The 18,989-nt window shown below is 37.0% G+C and overlaps 1 protein-coding gene across 9 annotated transcripts in view; it reads left to right on the top strand.

The window, feature by feature from the left end:
- The window catches only part of LARP1B (La ribonucleoprotein 1B), a 139,128-nt gene that overhangs the window by 86,488 nt on the left and 33,651 nt on the right, over positions 1-18,989 (top strand). For 7 of the 9 annotated variants that reach the window (XR_011467465.1, XM_070386509.1, XM_070386511.1 and 4 more), the window contains exon 13: positions 18,610-18,818. Coding sequence is in view for 7 of the 9 variants with exons in the window: in XM_070386509.1 (XP_070242610.1) it covers positions 18,610-18,818 (209 nt within the window). In the remaining 2 variants the exon portion in view is untranslated. Of the gene's footprint in view, positions 1-15,773; positions 15,838-18,609; positions 18,819-18,989 lie in introns of those variants that run through there. The other 2 variants (XR_011467466.1, XM_070386516.1) reach the window with 2 other exon arrangements.

An 18,989-nucleotide genomic window follows, 5' to 3' on the forward strand; every position in this document is an offset into this window, starting at 1 on the left:
AGAATTGTTTATCCTATAATAATTTAAAAATAACAATAATATTACTGTAAATACTAAAAGAAGCTTACTTGTTTTAAAGTTCTTTAAACATTTAAAATTTGAACTGTTTAAAACTTTATATTTTTAAACTTTAAAAATGTTCTTAGGGTATTCCACTAGGGATGTTCAGAGTAATTATAAGATTTTTCATGTTGTTTAATTTGAGTTCATTAAAATTAACAATTTATGCTCTTCCCTACATCATAGAATTAAAGTCCCATGGGGTATATTTTATTTTATTTATTTATTTATTTAAATTCCTGGGATCCATTTTTAACTGTTTAATAAATTATGCTATGCTATACAATACAGTTTTAAAATTCAGTGACTCAAAGTCATTTAAAGTGATTTTTGAAGTCAGAGTTAGCATGTGTATTTTTTTCATGGTTAAAGAAGTGACCACGTTTTCATTTTATTTTTAATTCGATAATAATTACTTTACAATATTGTGATAGTTTCTGCCATATGTCAACATGAATTAGCCATAGGTATACGTATGTCCCCTCCCTCCCACCTTTTTTCCCAAACCCACCCCTCTAAGGTTGTCATAGCGCACTGACTTTGGGTTCTCTGTAACATACAGCAAATTCCCACTGGCTATCTATTTTTACATATGGTAATGCATGCGTTTCAATGCTACTCTCTCAAATCATCCCACCCTCTCCTTCCCTCACTGTGTCCAAAAGTCTGTCCTTTATATCTGCATCTCCTTTGCTGCTCTGCAGTAGGATCATCAGTACCATCTTTCTAGATTCCATATATATGCATTCAGTTCAGTTCAGCCGCTCAGTCGTGTCAGACTCTTTGCGACCCCATGAATTGCATCACGCCAGGCCCCCCTGTCCATAACAAACTCCCGGAGTTCAATCAGACTCAAGTCCATCGAGTCAGTGATGCCATCCAGCCATCTCATCCTCTGGCGTCCCCTTCTCCTCCTGCCCTCAATCCCTCCCAGCATCAGAGTCTTTTCCAGTGAGTCAACTCTTCGCATGAGGTGGCCAAAGTACTGGAGTTTCAGCTTTAGTATCATTCCCTTCAAAGAAATCCCAGGGCTGATCTCCTTTAGAATGGACTGGTTGGATCTCCTTGCAGTCCAAGGGACTCTCAAGAGTCTTCTCCAACACCACAGTTCAAAAGCATCAATTCTTCGGTGCTCAGCCTTCTTCACAGTCCAACTCTCACATCCATACATGACCACAGGAAAAAGCATAGCCTTGACTAGACGAACCTTTGTTGGCAAAGTAATGTCTCTGCTTTTGAATATGCTATCTAGGTTGGTCATAACGTTCCTTCCAAGGAGTAAGCGTCTTTTAATTTCATGGCTGCAGTCACCATCTGCAGTGATTTTGGAGCCCAGAAAAATAAAGTTTGACACTGTTTCCACTGTTTCCCCATCTATTTGCCATGAAGTGATGGGACCAGGTGCCGTGATCTTAGTTTTCTGAATGTTGAGCTTTAAGCCAACTTTTCACTCTCCACTTCCACTTTCATCAAGAGGGTTTTTAGTTCCTCTTCACTTTCTGCCATAAGGGTGGTGTCATCTGCATATCTGAGGTTATTGATATTTCTCCCGGCAATCTTGATTCCAGGTTGTGTTTCTTCCAGTCCAGCGTTGCTCATGATGTACTCTGCATATAAGTTAAATAAGCAGGATGACAATATACAGCCTTGACGTACTCCTTTTCCTATTGGAACCAGTCTGTTGTTCCATGTCCAGTTCTAACTGTTGCTTCCTGACCTACATACAAATTTCTCAAGAGGCAGATCAGGTGGTCTGTTATTCCCATCTCTTTCAGAGTTTTCCACAATTTATTGTGATCCACACAGTCAAAGGCTTTGGCATAGTCAGTAAAGCAGAAATAGATGTTTTTCTGGAACTCTCTTGCTTCTTCCATGATCCAGCGGATGTTGGCAGTTTGATCTCTGGTTCCTCTGCCTTTTCTAAAACAAGCTTGAACATCAGGAAGTTCACAGTTCACATATTGCTGAAGCCTGGCTTGGAGAGTTTTGAGCATTACTTTACTAGCATGTGAGATGAGTGCAATTGTGCGGTAATTTGAGCATTCTTTGGCATTGCCTTTCTTTGGGATTGGAATGAAAACTGACCTTTTCCAGTCCTGTGGCCACTGCTGAGTTTTCCAAATTTGCTGGCATATTGAGTGTAGCACTTTCACAGCATCATCTTTCAGGATTTGAAATAGCTCCACTGGAATTCCATCACCTCCACTAGCTTTGTTCGTAGTGATGCTTTCTAAGGCCCACTGGACTTCACATTCCAGGATGTCTGGCTCTAGGTGATTGATCACACCATTGTGATTATCTGGGTCGTGAAGATCTTTTTTGTACAGTTCTTCTGTGTATTCTTGCCACCTCTTCTTAATATCTTCTGCTTCTGTTAGGTCCATACCATTTCTGTCCTTTATCGAGCCCCTCTTTGCATGAAATGTTCCTTTGGTATCTCTAATTTTCTTGAAGAGATCTCTAGTCTTTCCCATTCTGTTGTTTTCCTCTATTTCTTTTTATTGATCACTGAGGAAGGCTTTCCTATCTCTTCTTGCCATTCTTTGGAACTCTGCATTCAGATGCTTATATCTTTCCTTTTCTCCTTTGCTTTTCACTTCTCTTCTTTTCACAGCTATTTGTAAGGCCTCCCCAGACAGCCATTTTGCTTTTCTGCATTTCTTTTCCATGGGGATGATCTTGATCCCTGTCTCCTGTACAATGTCACGAACCTCATTCCACAGTTCATCAGGCACTCTATCTATCAGATCTAGGCCCTTAAATCTATTTCTCACTTCCATTGTATAATCATAAGGGATTTGATTTAGGTCATACCTGAATGGTCTAGTGATTTTCCCTACTTTCTTCAATTTAAGTCAGAATTTGGTAATAAGGAGCTCATGATCTGAGCCACAGTCAGCTCCTGGTCTTGTTTTTGTTGACTGTATAGAGCTTCTCCATCTTTATAGACCATATTTGTCTTTTTCTTTCACTTCACTCTGTATAATAGGCTCTAGGTTCATCCACCTCATTAGAACTGACTCAAATGTGTTCCTTTTTATAGCTGAATAAGATTCCAGTATACACTTAAGTGTATGTGTACCACAACTTCTTTCTTTATTCATTCATCTGTCAATGGACATCTAGGTTGCTTCCATGTCCTAGCTATTGTTTTTTTTTTTTTTTTTTCTAGCTATTGTAAATACTGCTACAGTGAACATTGGGGTACATGTGTCTTTTTCAATTATGATTTCCTCAGGGTATATGCCCAGGAGTGGGATTGCTGGGTCTTATGGTAGTTTTATTTGTCATTTTTAAGGAATCTCCATACTGTTCTCCATCGTGGCTGTATCAATTTTCATTCCCACCAACAGTGCAGGAGGGTTCCCTTTTCTCCACACCCTTTCCACCATTTATTGTCTGTAGACTTTTTGATGATGGCCATTCTGACTGGTGTGAGACAATAGCTCATTGTAGTTTTGATTTGCATTTCTCTAATGTTAAGCAATGTTGAGCAGCTTTTCATGTGTTTATTAGTCATATATATGTCTTCTTTAGAGAAATGTCTGTTTAGAAGTGACCACATTTTGAATAAACAAAGATTTCATGTTAGCATCTTCGTTTGGTTTGGCACCTTGGACTATATCCTCTGAGAACTATTAAAGAAATATGTAAAATCTTGGAATAAACTATAGATTACACTCTGATCTCCTGATAGTATCAGTAATTTTTTTTGTTAACTGGGCAAATGTATTGCTGTGTGCAAAGGGAAAAATATAGCACTCTGCTTTCAAAAGGAAAGAAGCATAGAGGATATGGTTCACAGCTACAAAAATACATGTGATTCATTTGAAAATCGAGCCCTCTTAAAGACAGTGATCTGGTCAACCATCAGTATCTTCCATTGCCAAAAAGTAAATTTTCTCCCATATGCAGTTTGAATTGCATCATATCTGCCTCTCTTCATGTTACTCATTTTACTTAATACCATACCATGGGCACATTCCTAAATTGTTATGCTCCAAAGAGATAAATTTTATAGTGCATAAGATTAACAAAGAATTAGAGGGAAGGAATGGGATAGGGAGATAGAGGTATGAGATTACGAGAAACGTGTGTGTGTGTTAAGTTGCTTAGTTGTGTCCAACTCTTTGTGACCCCATAGATGTAGCCCACCAGCATCCTCTGTCTGTGGAATTCTCCAGGAAAGAATATTGGAATGGGTTGCCATTTCCTTCTCCAGGGGATCTTCCTGACCCAGGGATTGAACCCGGGTTTCGTGCATTGCAGGCAGATTACTTACCATCTGAGCCATAGGGACATCCCTAGGAAAAACATACTCCTATGTATAAAATTGATAAGCTACATTATACATTATAATGTACAGTACACAGGCATATAGCCATTGTTTTGTAATAACTTTAAATGGAATAAAATCCATAAATATGTTGAGTCACTATGCTGTATGCCTGAAATGAATAAAATATTGTACATCAACTATACTTGGATATGAAGAAATCAATATGAAAAAAGATTAACATCAGTAGAAAAAGTAGTAAATGAAACAAACTGGAGCTTCACATAGACAAAAATTATATGGCAATAAATATGAAAAGATACCATACTATTTGCTGAGATTTGCCATTTAAAACCATGGTGATATACCATATTATAAGCCAACAGTTTCACTTCAAGAGATACTCTTGCAAATGCTACCAAAAAGAACATTTGTAGCAGCATAATTCATAATATAAAAAACAAATGAAAACTAAAAAGCACCCATTGACATAAAGGAAAAATATGCAGTAGTGGAAAATAAAAGATCTAAAGCTATTTGTGACAAAATGGTTTAATCTTAAAAGTAGAGGATGTAAAAAAAAAATCAGTTCACTAAATTTAGTGCCGTCTTATATAAAATTCATGGATACATGGATAGCTTGTAGAAACCATAAAGAGCAAGGGGAATTAATTTAAAAATTTTAATATAGTGTTTCAGTTCAGTCGGTCAGTTGTGTCTGACTCTTTGCAACCCCATGAAGTGCAGCATACCTGGCTTCCCTGTCCATCACCAACTCCTGGAGCCTACTCAAACTCATGTCCATCAAGTCGGAGATGCCATCCAACCATCTCATCCTCTGTCATCCCCTTCTCCTCCCACTTTCAATCTTTCCCAGCATCAGGATCTTTTCCAGTGAGTCAGTTCTTCGCATCAGGTGGCCAAAGTTTTGGAGTTTCAGCTTCAACATCAGTCCTTCCAATGAATATTCAGAACTGATTTCCTTTAGGATGGACTGGTTGGATCTCCTTGCAGTCCAAGGGACTCTCAAGAGTCTCCTCCAACACCACAATTCAAAAACATCGGTTCTTCGGTGCTCAGCTTTCTTTATAGTCCAACTCTCACATCCATACATGACTACTAGAAAAACCATAGCTTTTACTAGACAGACCTTTGTTGGCAAAGTAGTGTCTCTGCTTTTTAACATTCTGTCTAGGTTGGTCATAGCTTTTCTTCCAAGGAGCAAGTGTCTTTTAATTTCATTGGCTGCAGTCACCATCTGCAGTGATTTTCAGTTCAGTTCAGTTCAGTCGCTCAGTCGTGTCTGACTCTTTGCAACCCCATGAATTGTAGCACGCCGGGCATCCCTGTCCATCATCAACTCCCAGAGTTCACTCAAACTCATGACTATCAGTCAGTGATGCCATCCAGCCATCTCATCCTCTGTCATCCCCTTTTCCTCCTGCCCCCAAATCCCTCCCAGCATCAGAGTCTTTTCCAGTGAGTCAACTCTTCGCATGAGGTGGCCAAAAGTACTGGAGTTTCAGCTTCAGCATCATTCCTTCCAAAGAACACTCACGGCTGATCTCCTTTAGAATGGACTGGTTGGATCTCCTTGCAGTCCAAGGGACTCTCAAGAGTCTTCTCCAACACCACAATTCAAAAGCATCAATTCTTCAGCGCTCAGCTTTCTTCACAGTCCAACTCTCACATCCATACATGACCACTGGAAAAACCATAGCCTTGATTAGAGCCCCCCAAAATAAAGTCTCTCACTGTTTCCATTGTTTCCCCATCTATTTGCCATGAAGTGATGGGACTGGATGCCATGATCTTAGTTTTCTGAATGTTGAGTTTTAAGTCATCTCTTTCACTTTCCTCTTTCACTTTCATCAAGAAGCTCTTTAGTTCTTCTTCACTTTCTGCCATAAGGGTAGTGTTATCTGCATATCTGAGGTTATTGATATTTCTCAATAATCTCTTTGCTGACCCAGGGATTGAACCTGGGTCTCCTGCATTGCAGGCAGATTACTTACCATGTGAGCCATAGGAAAATGCCTATGGAAAAACATACTCATATGTGTATAAAGTTGATAAGCTACATTATAATGTACAGTACATAGGAATATAGCCATTCTTTTGTAGTAACTTTAAATGGAATAAAATCCATAAATATATTGAGTCACTATGCTGTATGCCTGGCAGTCTTGATTCCAGTTTTTGCTTCATCCACAATATATATATAGTGTTTAATATATATACAATGTTTAATTCCTGAGAAACGGAAGGAATTCTATCTGGAGAGTCTGCAAATGGTTTGCCTGCATCTGAAATTTATGTTTTGGCCTTGGTGGGTTTGTGGGTACCAACCTGAATATAAATGATTATGCTCTTTAAGTAAAGTCTCAGATAATTACCCAAAGGTTTTTTTTTTAATACAGTGTTTTTGGAAAGCTTGAATTTTTTCCATACTTAGTTTCTTGTTCTCATTTTCATTTCTAAATCAACTGTATTTTAAAGTCTGTCTGTGTGTGTGTGTGTGGGTGTGTGTAAACCTTCATGTGCTATAATCTCCAAGTTTTAAAAATATGAACAAAAATAAAATTAAGCACAAATTAAGAAGACAGAAATCAATCCAATATATTGCTGAAAAATGTTGAATAGATTAACTTTCGGTTAGAAAGACAGTTATGGATTGGATTTAAAGGATATTCAGCTCTATGCTGTTGTGTGTCATAAGTATACACAGAGATTGAAAGGTGAAAGGATAGGAAATGCTATAAAACGCTGATAGTAATAAAGAATTGCTGTTGCTTTAAAAAATAGAATTTGAGGTGAAAAAAAAAATTTTGTTTTCACTGTCATTAATATCTATCTTCCTGTTTATCCTCTAGACCTAATCCAAACACACTTCCACCCCTCACCCCCAAATCAGCTTTAGCTATTGCCCTAGAGATCTTTGTGTTTAAGACGGGTCAAGTCAATCATCATCTTCCCTGACAGCACTGGATCAGTCATTCTTTGTCTTGAAACATTCTTCTTCCTAGACACTGTTTGCTTAGTTCTCATTCAACTTCATGGAGTCTTTTATTTGCTGCTTCTTTCCCATTTCCCCAGGCTTTGGATGCTTTAGCGCTTTATCTTCAAATTTCTTCTTTCTGATTCTCAGTAACTCTGCAGGTAATAGTATTTAGTTTCATGTTTTTAAATGGCATCCTTATAGTGCTGCTGCTGCTGCTAAGTCACTTCAGTCGTGTCCGACTCTGTGCGACCCCGTAGACGGCAGCCCACCAGGCTCCCCCGTCTCTGGGATTCTCCAGGCAAGAACACTGGAGTGGGTTGCCATTTCCTTCTCCAATGCATGAAAGTGAAAAGTGAATGTGAAGTCGATCAGTTGTATCCGACTCTTAGCGACCCCATGGACTGCAGCCTACCAGGCTCCTCCATCCATGGGATATTCCAGACAAGAGTACTGGAGTGGGGTGCCATTGCCTTCTCCAATCCCTATACTGCTGCTGCTGCTGCTGCTGCTGCTAAGTCGCTTCAGTTGTGTCTGACTCTGTGCAACCCCAGAGACGGCACCCACCAGGCTCCCCTGTCCCTGGGATTCTCCAGGCAAGAACACTGGAGTGGATTGCCATTTCCTTCTCCAATGCATAAAAGTGACTATCAAATTTATATGTACAGACTCCATCCTGTATTCTGAATAAATAACTGTGTTTCAGCAGTTTCACTTGGATATTTTATAAACATGTCAAACTTCATATGGTGAAAATTGAAAGTCTGAATTCCCACCCCTTTCCAAGGAATTCTCCCAGACTTCCACATCTCTATGATATGTTAACTCTATCTTTCTAGTTGTACAGGGGAAAAAAAATCTTGATGTTATTTTTGATCTCTTTCTTTTTCAACCTCTTATTTCTTATTCCTTGGCAGATTATTTCCATTATCCTTTAAAATATATCCAGAACCTAACCACTTCTCATCTTCACTACTTCTATCACACAAAAGCTACCATCATTTTACATTGGTTAATTATAACTCCTAATCTGTCTCCTTCCTTTCATTCCACTTTACAGGGATCCAGAATTGTCTTTTTTATTTCTTTTTTTAAAAGATATCATTTATACTCAATAAATTTCACTTTTTGCATATACAGATTTGGGAATTTTGACAAATGCATAGTCTTGTAATTACCAACTACTCAAATTACAGCAAAGTTCTATTACTCTGCTCAAATTCTCCTATGCCTCTTTGTAGCCAACCCCATGCCTAGCCTTTGGCAGCCTGTTTTCTGTTTTCTACTTCTATAATTTTGCCTTTACCAGAATATCATATAAATGGAATTGTATAGAGTGTAACCCTTTGTGTCTGGCTTCTTTTATTTACAGTAATGTAAATACAGTAATGCATTTGAGATTCACCCATATTTTGTGTGTCCTTTTTACTGGTAAGTAATATTCCTTCACATGGATATAAGCAATTTACCATTAGTTGAAGAACATGTGGGTTGTTTTTAATTTTTGGTGATTGTGAATAAAGATGCTATAAATATTTGCTTATAGGTTTTGGTAAGATGATAAGTTTTCATGTCAGTTGGGTAAATACTTGGAGTGGGATTGCTGGATCATGTGGTAAGTGTTTTTAACTTTATAAGAAACTGTCTAATGGTTTTCCAAAGTGGCTATGTCACTTTGCATCCCCACCAGTAATGTATGAGGGTTCCCATTGCTCCATGTCTTCACCAGCAGTTGGTATTGCAAAGTTTTAAAATATTTTTCCCTTTCTATTAGGTATGTAGTAGTGTCTCATTATGGAGAAGGCAATGGCACCCCACTCCAGTACTTTTGCCTAGAGAATCCCGTGGATGGAGGAGCCTGGTGGGCTGCAGTCCATGGGGTCGCTAGAGTCGGACACGACTGAGGGACTTCACTTTGACTTTTCACTTTCATGCATTGGAGAAGGAAATGGCAACCCACTCCAGTGTTCTTGCCTGGAGAATCCCAGGGATGGGGAAGCCTGGTGCGCTGCCATCTCTGGGGTCGCACAGAGTCGGACACGACTGAAGCGACTTAGCAGCAGCAGCAGTGTCTCATTATGACTAACAGTGCTGAGCATTTTTTTTTTTTTGCTATTGGTATATCTTTGGTGAAGTGATTGCTCAAGTATTTTGAGGTTTTTTTTTTTTTTTTAGTTGTTTCCTTGCTGAGCTTTCAGAGTTCTTTATTCTAATCCAAGTCTTTATTCAGTTCAGTTCAGTTCAGTTCAGTTCAGTCGCTCAGTCGTGTCTGACTCTTTGCAACCCCATGAATTGCAGCACGCCAGGCCTCCCTGTCCATCATCAACTCCCGGAATTCACTCAAACTCATGTCCATTGAGTCAGTGATGCCATCCAGCCATCTCATCCTCTGTCGTCCCCTTCTCCTCCTGCCCCCAATCCCTCCCAGCATCAGAGTCTTTTCCAGTGAGTCAGCTCTTCGCATGAGGTGGCCAAAGTACTGGAGTTTCAGCTTCAGCATCATTCCTTCCAAAGAACACCCAGGGCTGATCTCCTTCAGAATGGACTGGTTGGATGTCCTTGCAGTCCAAGGGACTCTCAAGAGTCTTCTCTAACACCACAGTTCAAAAGCATCAATTCTTCAGCGCTCAGCTTTCTTCACAGTCCAACTCTTACATCCATACATGACTACTGGAAAAACCATAGCCTTGACTAGACGGACCTTTGTAGGCAAAGTAATGTCTCTGCTTTTGAATATGCTATCTAGGTTGGTCATAACTTCCCTTCCAAGGAGTAAGCGTCTTTTGATTCCTATGTAATTTTCACATATCTTCCCCCAATCTAAAGATTTATCTTTTCATTTCTTAAGAATGCCTATTGGGAGTTCCTTGGTGGTCTAGTGGTTAGGATCTAGGACTTTCTCTGTTGTGGCCTGGTTTAATCTCTGGTTGGAGAACTGTGATCTTGCAAAAACTGTGTGGTGTGGCCAAAAAAAGAGCACCTTTTGAAGAGCAGAACTTTTTTCTTTTTTGGTTGTGTTGGGCCTTTGTTGCAGTGCAAGGGGTTTTTTTCTAGTTGCGGCGCACAGGCTCTATAGTTGCAGTGCTTGGATTTAGTTGCTCTGTGGCATGTGGGATCTTAATTCCTTGACCAGGGATTGAACCCATGTTCCCTACATTGGAAGACAAATTCTTAACCATTGGACCACCAGGGAAGTCCTTATAACTGTAATCTTAAAAATCAATATGTGCCGTCCACCTTTTTTTCTCTTTTTATTTCCAAAATATTTTGACTATTCTAGTTTCCTTGCATTTTCACATAAATTATAAAAATAGCTTATCGATGTCTATAAAAATTCCAACTAGTATTTTGATTGGAACTGCACTGAATCTACAGTTTAGGAAGAATTATAAAATTTTAACAGAATTGAATCTTCCAGTCTATGAATATGGTATACTTCTCCTTTTAAGTGTTTGTTCTTCAGTGTCTTATGGTTTTTGTTGTATTTTGTACACATTTTGTAACCTATGTCCTTAAGTATATTATGATTTTGGTGTTGCTATAAATGGTGCTTTAAAATTTTTATTATCCATTGTTTATTGCTAGTATATAGAAATAGGATAGATTTTTTTCATATTATTCTTTGTGATGTTGATTTTAAGTGTCAGCTTAACTGAATCAGAGGATAACCGGATGTCTGGTTAGACATTGCTTCTGGGTGTCTCTGTGACGCTTTTTCTGCATGAGATAAGTATCTGAATTGTTGGGCATGGTAGATTGCCATCCTCAGTATGGGTGGACATCATCGAATCCACTGAAGGTCTGAATAGAACAAAAATGTGGAGGAAGGAGGAATTTGCTCCTTTTTTGCTGTCTTATTGACTGGGACGTCTCGTCTCATCTTAGATTGGTATTTATATCATCAACTTCCCTAGGTCTCAGGCCTTTGGACTCAGACTGAATTACATCACTGGCTTTTCTAAGTTTCCAGCTTATAGATGACAGATTGTGAGATTTCTCATCCTCCATAATCTTGTAAGCCAATTCCTCATATTAAATCTTCTTTTCTATCCTGTTGGTTCCTTTACTCTGGAGAATCCTGACTAATACAGCTGTGTATCCTGTGATATTGATAAACTTACCAGTAATAGTTCTAGTAGCTCTTTCTGTAGATTCTTCAATATATTTTACATTGATCGATTTCTGCATAGATAGTCATGTTGTCTGTGAATAGCTGCAGTTCATTTCTTATTTTTATATACTTTCATTTATTGTCTTATTACATTGATTGGGACCTCCAACATGATGTTGAATAGAAGTTACAAGACATCCTTGCATTGTTTCTGATTTTAGGAGAAAAGCATTCAGTCTTTCACCATTAAGTATGATAATAGTTGTAGATTTTATTTCTAGTGTACTGGGAGTTTTTTAAAAATTCTTATTTATTTTATTTGGAGGCTAATTACTTTACAGTATTGTGGTGGTTTATGCCATACATTGACATGAATCAGCTATGGGTATACATGTGTCCCCCATCCTGAATTGCCCCCTCACCTCCCTCCCCATCCCGTCCTTCTGGGTTGTCCCAGTGCACTGGCTTTGAGTACCCTGTTTCATGCATTGAACTTGGACTGGTGATCTGTTTCACATATGGTAATATACATGTTTCAATACTATTCTCCTGAGAGTTTTTAATCATGAATGGATGCTGATTTTTGGGGGGGGGGATTTTTTTTTCTGGGTCTTTTGAAATGATTGCATGTTTGTCTTAATTAGCTTATTTGTATTGTGAATTGCATTGAATTATTTTCAAATAATGAGCCCAGTATAAACCTTATTTGACTGTGACATATTACCCTTTTTATACACTGTTAGATTCCATTTGCTTTTTTTTTAGCGGAATGAAGAATATTGGTTTTTCTTGGATTATCTTTGCTTGATTTTGGTATCAGGGAATACTGCCTTATAAATGAGTTAGTAAGCATTCCCTCCTCTTCTGTATTTTGATTCCTTATAGGCGTGGTAGAATTTGCCAGTGAAGTCATCTGGGTCTAGAATTGTTGAAATGTTTTTAACTACTAATTAATTTTTTAAAGAGACATGGGCCTATTTAGGTAATCTAGCTTTTCTTGAGTGAACTTTTGTAGTTTATATATTAAAGAGTTTGTCTATTTTGGGGTGTGTTTTTAGTAATATTCCTTTTTTATTCTTTCAATGTTTGTAGGGTCTTTAGAGATACAGGCATACCTCAGAGATATTTTGTATTTGGTTCCAGACCACCATAATAAAGTAAATACCACAGTGAAGCAAGTCACATGAATTTTTGGTTTTACAGTCAGTATACAGTATGTGTACACTATACTGTGGTCTATTAAGTGTGCAATAGCATTATGTCTAAAATTAAAATGAGCATATCTTAATTTAAAAGTATTTTATTGCTTAAAAAAATGATAACCATCATCAGAGCCTTCAGTAAGTTGTAACAGTCCTTTTCCTGGCGGAGGGCCTCGCCTCAGTGTTGATGGCTGTTGACTGATCAGGGTTGTGGTTGCTGAAAGTTGGGGTGGCTGTGGCAGTTTCTTAAAATAAGAGAACTATCAAGTCCACTGAATTGGTTGACTCTTCATTTCATGAACAATTTCTCTGTGACATTTAATGCTGTTTGATAGCATTTTACCCACAGTAGATCTTCTTTCAAAATTGGAGTCAGTCCTCTCAAACCCTGCCACTGCTTTAGCAACTAAGTTTATACAGTATTCTAAATTCTTTGTTGTCATTTCTACATTCTTCACAGCATCTTCATTAGGAATAAGTAGATCTCATCTTAAGAAACCACTTTCTTATGAGATTACAGCAATTTAGTCTCATTTTCAGTCTCCACTTGTAATTCTAGTTCTCTTGCTATTCCCACTGGTTGGGACTGCACTTTGAAAATTAGTACTTTAGCCTAATCCTTGAAATATCAGTCTTATTTGATAAACTTTTTAGCAGAAATTGTATGGTAGACGATCACAATTGATGTTCCCAAAGAGCAGATGGCCTGGTCTTCTGTGTTTTAAAGCTTTTTTGAGGTATAATTTACACAAAATTAACTCACTTTAAGTGTATAGTGTGATTAATGTCAGTAAATTTGTGTATTTGTACACCAGTGCCATAATTTAGTTGTTTTGTTTCTGTTTTTAAATTTATTTAACTGTGCTGGGTCTTAGTTGCAGCATGTGGGATCTAGTTCCCTGACCAGGTATCAAACCCAGGCCCCGTGCATTAGGAATATGGAGTCTTAGCCACTGGGTCACCAGGGAAGTCCCCCATAATTATTTTTAAATTGCATCATGCTAAAAGTTCCCTCACAATCATCTGCAGTCAATGTCAGCACTCAATTTCAGTCTGATGTAACCAGTGATCTGCTTTCTGTCTTTATGTTTATGCACTTCCTAGAAATTTCATATAAATGGGATGTAAATGTAGTCAATGTGTTTGGCTTCTTTCAATTAATATAATAATTTTGACATTAATCCATGTTGTTGCTTATGTTGGTGCTTCTCTCCTTCTTGTAAGGTGTAGTGTTCTATAGTATGGACATACTGCATTTTGTTTATCCATTTGGAAATAGGTGTATATTTGTTTTCTTTTTCCACTTTTGGCTATTATGGAAAATGCTATTTTGAACATTCACATATAAGAGATGGCCCATGATTTTAACTAAAAAGAAGTTATAATATCTAAATGATATTTATATGTCATCTTTGTATTTTATAAAAAATACTTTTAATGTATTCTTATTTCCTAACTACTTATATTTCTAGTAATATAATTTTTGTACTGAATATATTTTATGTACTTGCAATTTTCTTAACTATTTTTGGTAATTTTTTTTGTGAAAATATTATAAATTGGTAAATGATACACTACACAAATTTTGTAAAAGGTTTCTTTTGAGATAACAAAAAGTACTCTATAGATCTTAATCTTCATAAAACGGTATATCTGCTCTTGGTGATGGGTCAAATTCAGACCTAATTAAACCTGGAATAAAATAAATGTAAGACTGAAATAAAACTTTAACTTTTTAATATGAAAATGTTCAGATAAAGATAAAAGCAGAGAAAACTGTTAATGAACTCCCATGTACTTATCTTGGGCTTCCCCTTGTGGCTCAGCTGTGAAAAATCAGCCTGCAATGCAGGAGACACAGGATACTCAGGTTCAATCCCTTGGATCGGGAAGATCCCCTGGAGAAGGAAATGGCAACCTACTTCAGTATTCTTGCCTGGAGGATCCCATGGACAGAGGAGCATGGAGGGCTATAGTCCATGATATATGGACTCTCTTTGAGAGAGTTGGACAGGACTGAAGCACCTGAGCATGTTTACTGATGTTATCACTGAGTTTAGATGTTATCAGCCTGATCTATTCATCATAAAGTTTCCCTTAATTTTTTTTTCCCCCAAGGCTTTTGTTGCTAGAGCAGTTTTAGGCTCATGGCAAAATTTAGAGGAGGGTACAGAGATTTCACATTTACACCCTGACCCTAGCTTACTAGCTATTACCCATCTGGTGAAAGAGGTTGCCTCCTCAGAGCAACAGCCCACATCAGAGTGGTACGTTTGTTACTATTGATGAGCCTACGTTCACACATCATAATCAGCAAAAGTCCATAGTTACATTAGCATTTACTTTTTTTTTTTTTTAGTTTCTGTTTTTCTTATTCTTTTAAAAGTTTTTAATTTATTTTTGGCTGTTCTGGCCCTTTGTTGCTGTGTGTGAGCTTTCTGTATTTGCAGTGAGTGGGGCCTACTCTAGTTGTGTGAGGGCTTCTCATTACAGTGGCTTCTCTTGTTGCTGAGCATGGGCCCCAGGCATGTGGGCTTCAGTAGTTGCCGCGTGTGGGCTCAGTAGTTGTAGCTCCTGGGCTTAGTTGCTCTGTGACATGTGGAATCTTCCCAGACCAGATATCAAACCCGTGTACCCTGCATTGGTATGAGGATTCCCTGGACCACCAGGGAAGTCCCAGCATTTACTCTTGGTGTTGTATATCCTGTTGATTTGGATAAATGTATAATGAGATGTAGTCATCATTATAGTGTCATATATAGCATTTATTTATCCACTTACCTACTAAACGACATGTGGTTGCTTCCAAGTTTGGGCAGTTATAAATAATACTGCTTTAAATATCCATGTGCAGATTTTTGTGTGGACGAAAGTTTTCAGCTCCTTTGGGTAAGTACCAAGGAGGGTGACTCCTTGATGGTATGTAAGAGTATGTTTAGTTTTGTATGAAACTTCCAAACTGTCTTCCAAAGTGGCTGTACCATTTTTCATTTCTACAATACCACCGTGAATGAGAGTTCCTGTTACTTCATATTCTTATCCGCATTTGTTAGTGTTGTCAGTGTTCTGGGTTTTGGCCAGTCTAATAGATGTGTTGCACAATCTCATTGTTGTCTTACTTTGCAGTTCCCTGATGATATCTGATGTGGAGTATCTCCGTGTGCTTTTTGCCATCTATATATCTTCTTTGGTAAGGCGTCTGTTAGGTCTCTGGCCCATTTTCTAATCAGGTTTTTGTTGTTATTGTTGTTGAATTTTGACAATCCTTTGTGTATCTTGGATAATAGTCCTTTATCATATGTGTGTTTTACAAATACTGTTTGACATTCTGTGGCTTGTCTTTTTATTCTCTTCAAAGTGTTGTTCTCAAAGCCGAAGTTTTTCCTTTTACAGAAGTTAGTATAACAATTATTTCTTTCATGGGTCATTAAATCTCTCCTCAGCATTTTACCAAATGATTTTAGCAGGTATTGATGAATATTTTCCTGATCCTCTATTTCACTAAAGTTGCAAAATAGTCATCTTCTAATTTTGTTATTCCTTTTATGTTTCTTAACCTAGAATTCTGTAAGGAAGAATTTTTTCTTTTAATTAACTCTTTATTTATTCTGGAATTCAATTTACAAAAAAGACAGGTTAAATTCTTTTTTATTTTCTTGTATTCTATTGATCATTTTCAGAATAATGAGTTGGTGCCATAGCAGCCTAGAAATTTGATTAAGTTTTAAAGTAACCATTATGAACTCATGGGGTCTGTTTATTTGATGTTCTTAGGCCAATTCGGTCATTGTTTTGACTGGCAGTGTCTCCTAAAGTTTGCTGCTATGTCTTCATGAACCATGCTAATATTTTCATTTTTAACTTCATTGCTTTCTGGCTCAAGATTTTCTAGGCTTTTATAATACTTTGTGCTTCAGACTTTTTTTTTTTTAAAGGAGACTGATCAGTGGGAAGTGGAATTTAGAAGCCATAATCTAGATGCTAGGACACTTAGGATTTCTGGGTTGTTACTGCTCCTAGATCTTTGAATATTTCTTTTACAAGGGCACTGGATTTACCATATTTTTCAGTGTATGCTCCTACTTTTAACCCCTGAGATTGTGTATCATCTTACCGTACAGAAAAATACCATTAACACAATTCAGTTAAGTTTTTCAGTCATTGGATGGGGATATACTTTTTCCTAGGTACAATTGTAGATCCTGGTGTACATATATAGATTGTGGCCCTTGCTTTCAGAGAAACACTGAGATTTACTGCTAGCATTTAATGGAAGATATATAAGAAAATAAATTTCAATTTAATGAATCTAAAAATAAATGGATAAAAATGCAGAGGTGGCACAAAAAATAATTGATTAATGGTTAATTCTGTTGGCAGAAGATGTTTGAACAATGCTACACATTCCCAGAGAAAGTACTCAGGATTTGTGCTGGATTTTAAAGGAATGATGTGAGTCTAATTGGGTGTAAAAAGATGAGGGAAAGGGACTTTTAGATACAGGAAAAAGCATATGAAAAGATATGACACAAGAAAACAAGAACAACAGAAAATAGGAATAACAAGTAGGTTGCTATTTGGGGCGTCAAGACTGAAATGGAGAATGACAATAGAAGCAAAACTGAAGCACAATCAGGAGAGTATTATATGCCATGCTAAAGAGCCAATGCCTCTCCTAGAGGCAATGGGGAAAACCTGAAAATTTTTAAGTAGAAATGTGAAATGACCTAATTTGCTCCTTAGAATAATTATCCCGGCAACAGTAAAGATAATGGACTAGGAAGGAAAATACCAAGATAGTGAGACTAGGTAACAGAGTGGGTTAGTTCCCTTTTGAGTTTACAAACTTGTGTCTAAATAGTACTTGGAATGTATTAGGTACTCAGTAATATTTGTTGAGTGAACAAAAGTTTATTGTATGAATCAAAAGAAGTTGGTAAGTCTGAAGAAAAACCATGTAGAAATAGAGCCTGCAGTTTTGACACTTTAACTTGATTTGTTTGCTTGCTTACTTAGTGTTTTACCTTAAGATTTTCACAAACTAATTAATAAAAGCAACCCAACAGAAAAATAATCAAAAGGATATGAATGGCAAGCTCACACAAGGGAAATCTGAGTACTAACTGTATAAAAATATGCTCAACTTCACTAGTAGCCAAAGAAATGTGAATACCTTTTAAATCCCATGAGATGGAAAAGTATTTAAAAGTCTAAGCAAAACCTAGCCTTGACCAAGATAACTGCTAGTCAAAAGTATGAATTGGTGAAACCACTATAGAAAGCAGGTTGGCAAACAATATTTAGTAAACCAGACCATGCACATTGCACTTGACTCAGTATTTCCATTTCAGATATAAACCCTAGAGAAATACTCATACCTGTACAGAGACATTTTCAGCAATGTTTACTGCAGCACTATTGATTATACCAAAAATGTAAAAACACTGTCTTCAGGAGAATGAATAAATTATAATATTTGTATACAACATGATATTCTGCAGTGTAAATGAATAAACCAAAGCTATATTAATAGAACTTGAATAATGGTCACAAACAAAATATTGACTGAAAAAGCCTGCAAAATGATATTATACTGTGATACCATTTATATCAAGTTAATTATGCAAAATAATATTATTACATATATAGATAAAAATATCAAATTTAAGAGCCTGGTTATCTCTGAGGAGGAAAAGCAAAATGGGATTAGGAAAGGTTATTAGGCATATTTTTCTTTAAAAAAAAAGTTTGAAACGAAGCAAAATTAAAATTTAGTTATCTAGATGATGTGTCCACAAGTGTTTTTTTGTTTTTAAATTCTTTCTTGTATATTTGAAATATTTCTAATGAAAAAAGTACTCTGAGAATAGAGAATTTCAGAATTATCCTTGTTCTCAGTAATAAAATAATTTTTCTAGCACTGAAATACTTTTAACAGCTTTTTTTTTTTTTTTTTTGGCAGATTTGACTGATGAATTAGCTCAGAAGCTGTTTGATGTTTCAGAAGTATCTTCAGCAACAATGGCCCGTTCATTGCCCACAGCAGTTCCAGAATCTCCCAGAATTTACCCTGCAAGGACACCCAAGACACCACGAACACCTCGATTACAAGATCCAAATAAAACACCAAGATTTTATCCTGTTAAAGAACCCAAAGCCATTGATGTAAAGGTACACAGAACACCAAAAATATAAAGCCTACATTTTGTATACTTCACCATTACAAAATGAGACTTTTTTAGTTTCTATCACAATAAAAAATTGTATTTTAAGTTACAGGAATTTGTTAAAAAAAAAAAAGATATTTTACCATAGTGATGTCTTCTCAGGTTAAGGAATAAC

The sequence above is a fragment of the Bos mutus genome, chromosome 17, assembly GCF_027580195.1.
Source record: "Bos mutus isolate GX-2022 chromosome 17, NWIPB_WYAK_1.1, whole genome shotgun sequence".
NCBI classification, from domain to species: domain Eukaryota; kingdom Metazoa; phylum Chordata; class Mammalia; order Artiodactyla; family Bovidae; genus Bos; species Bos mutus.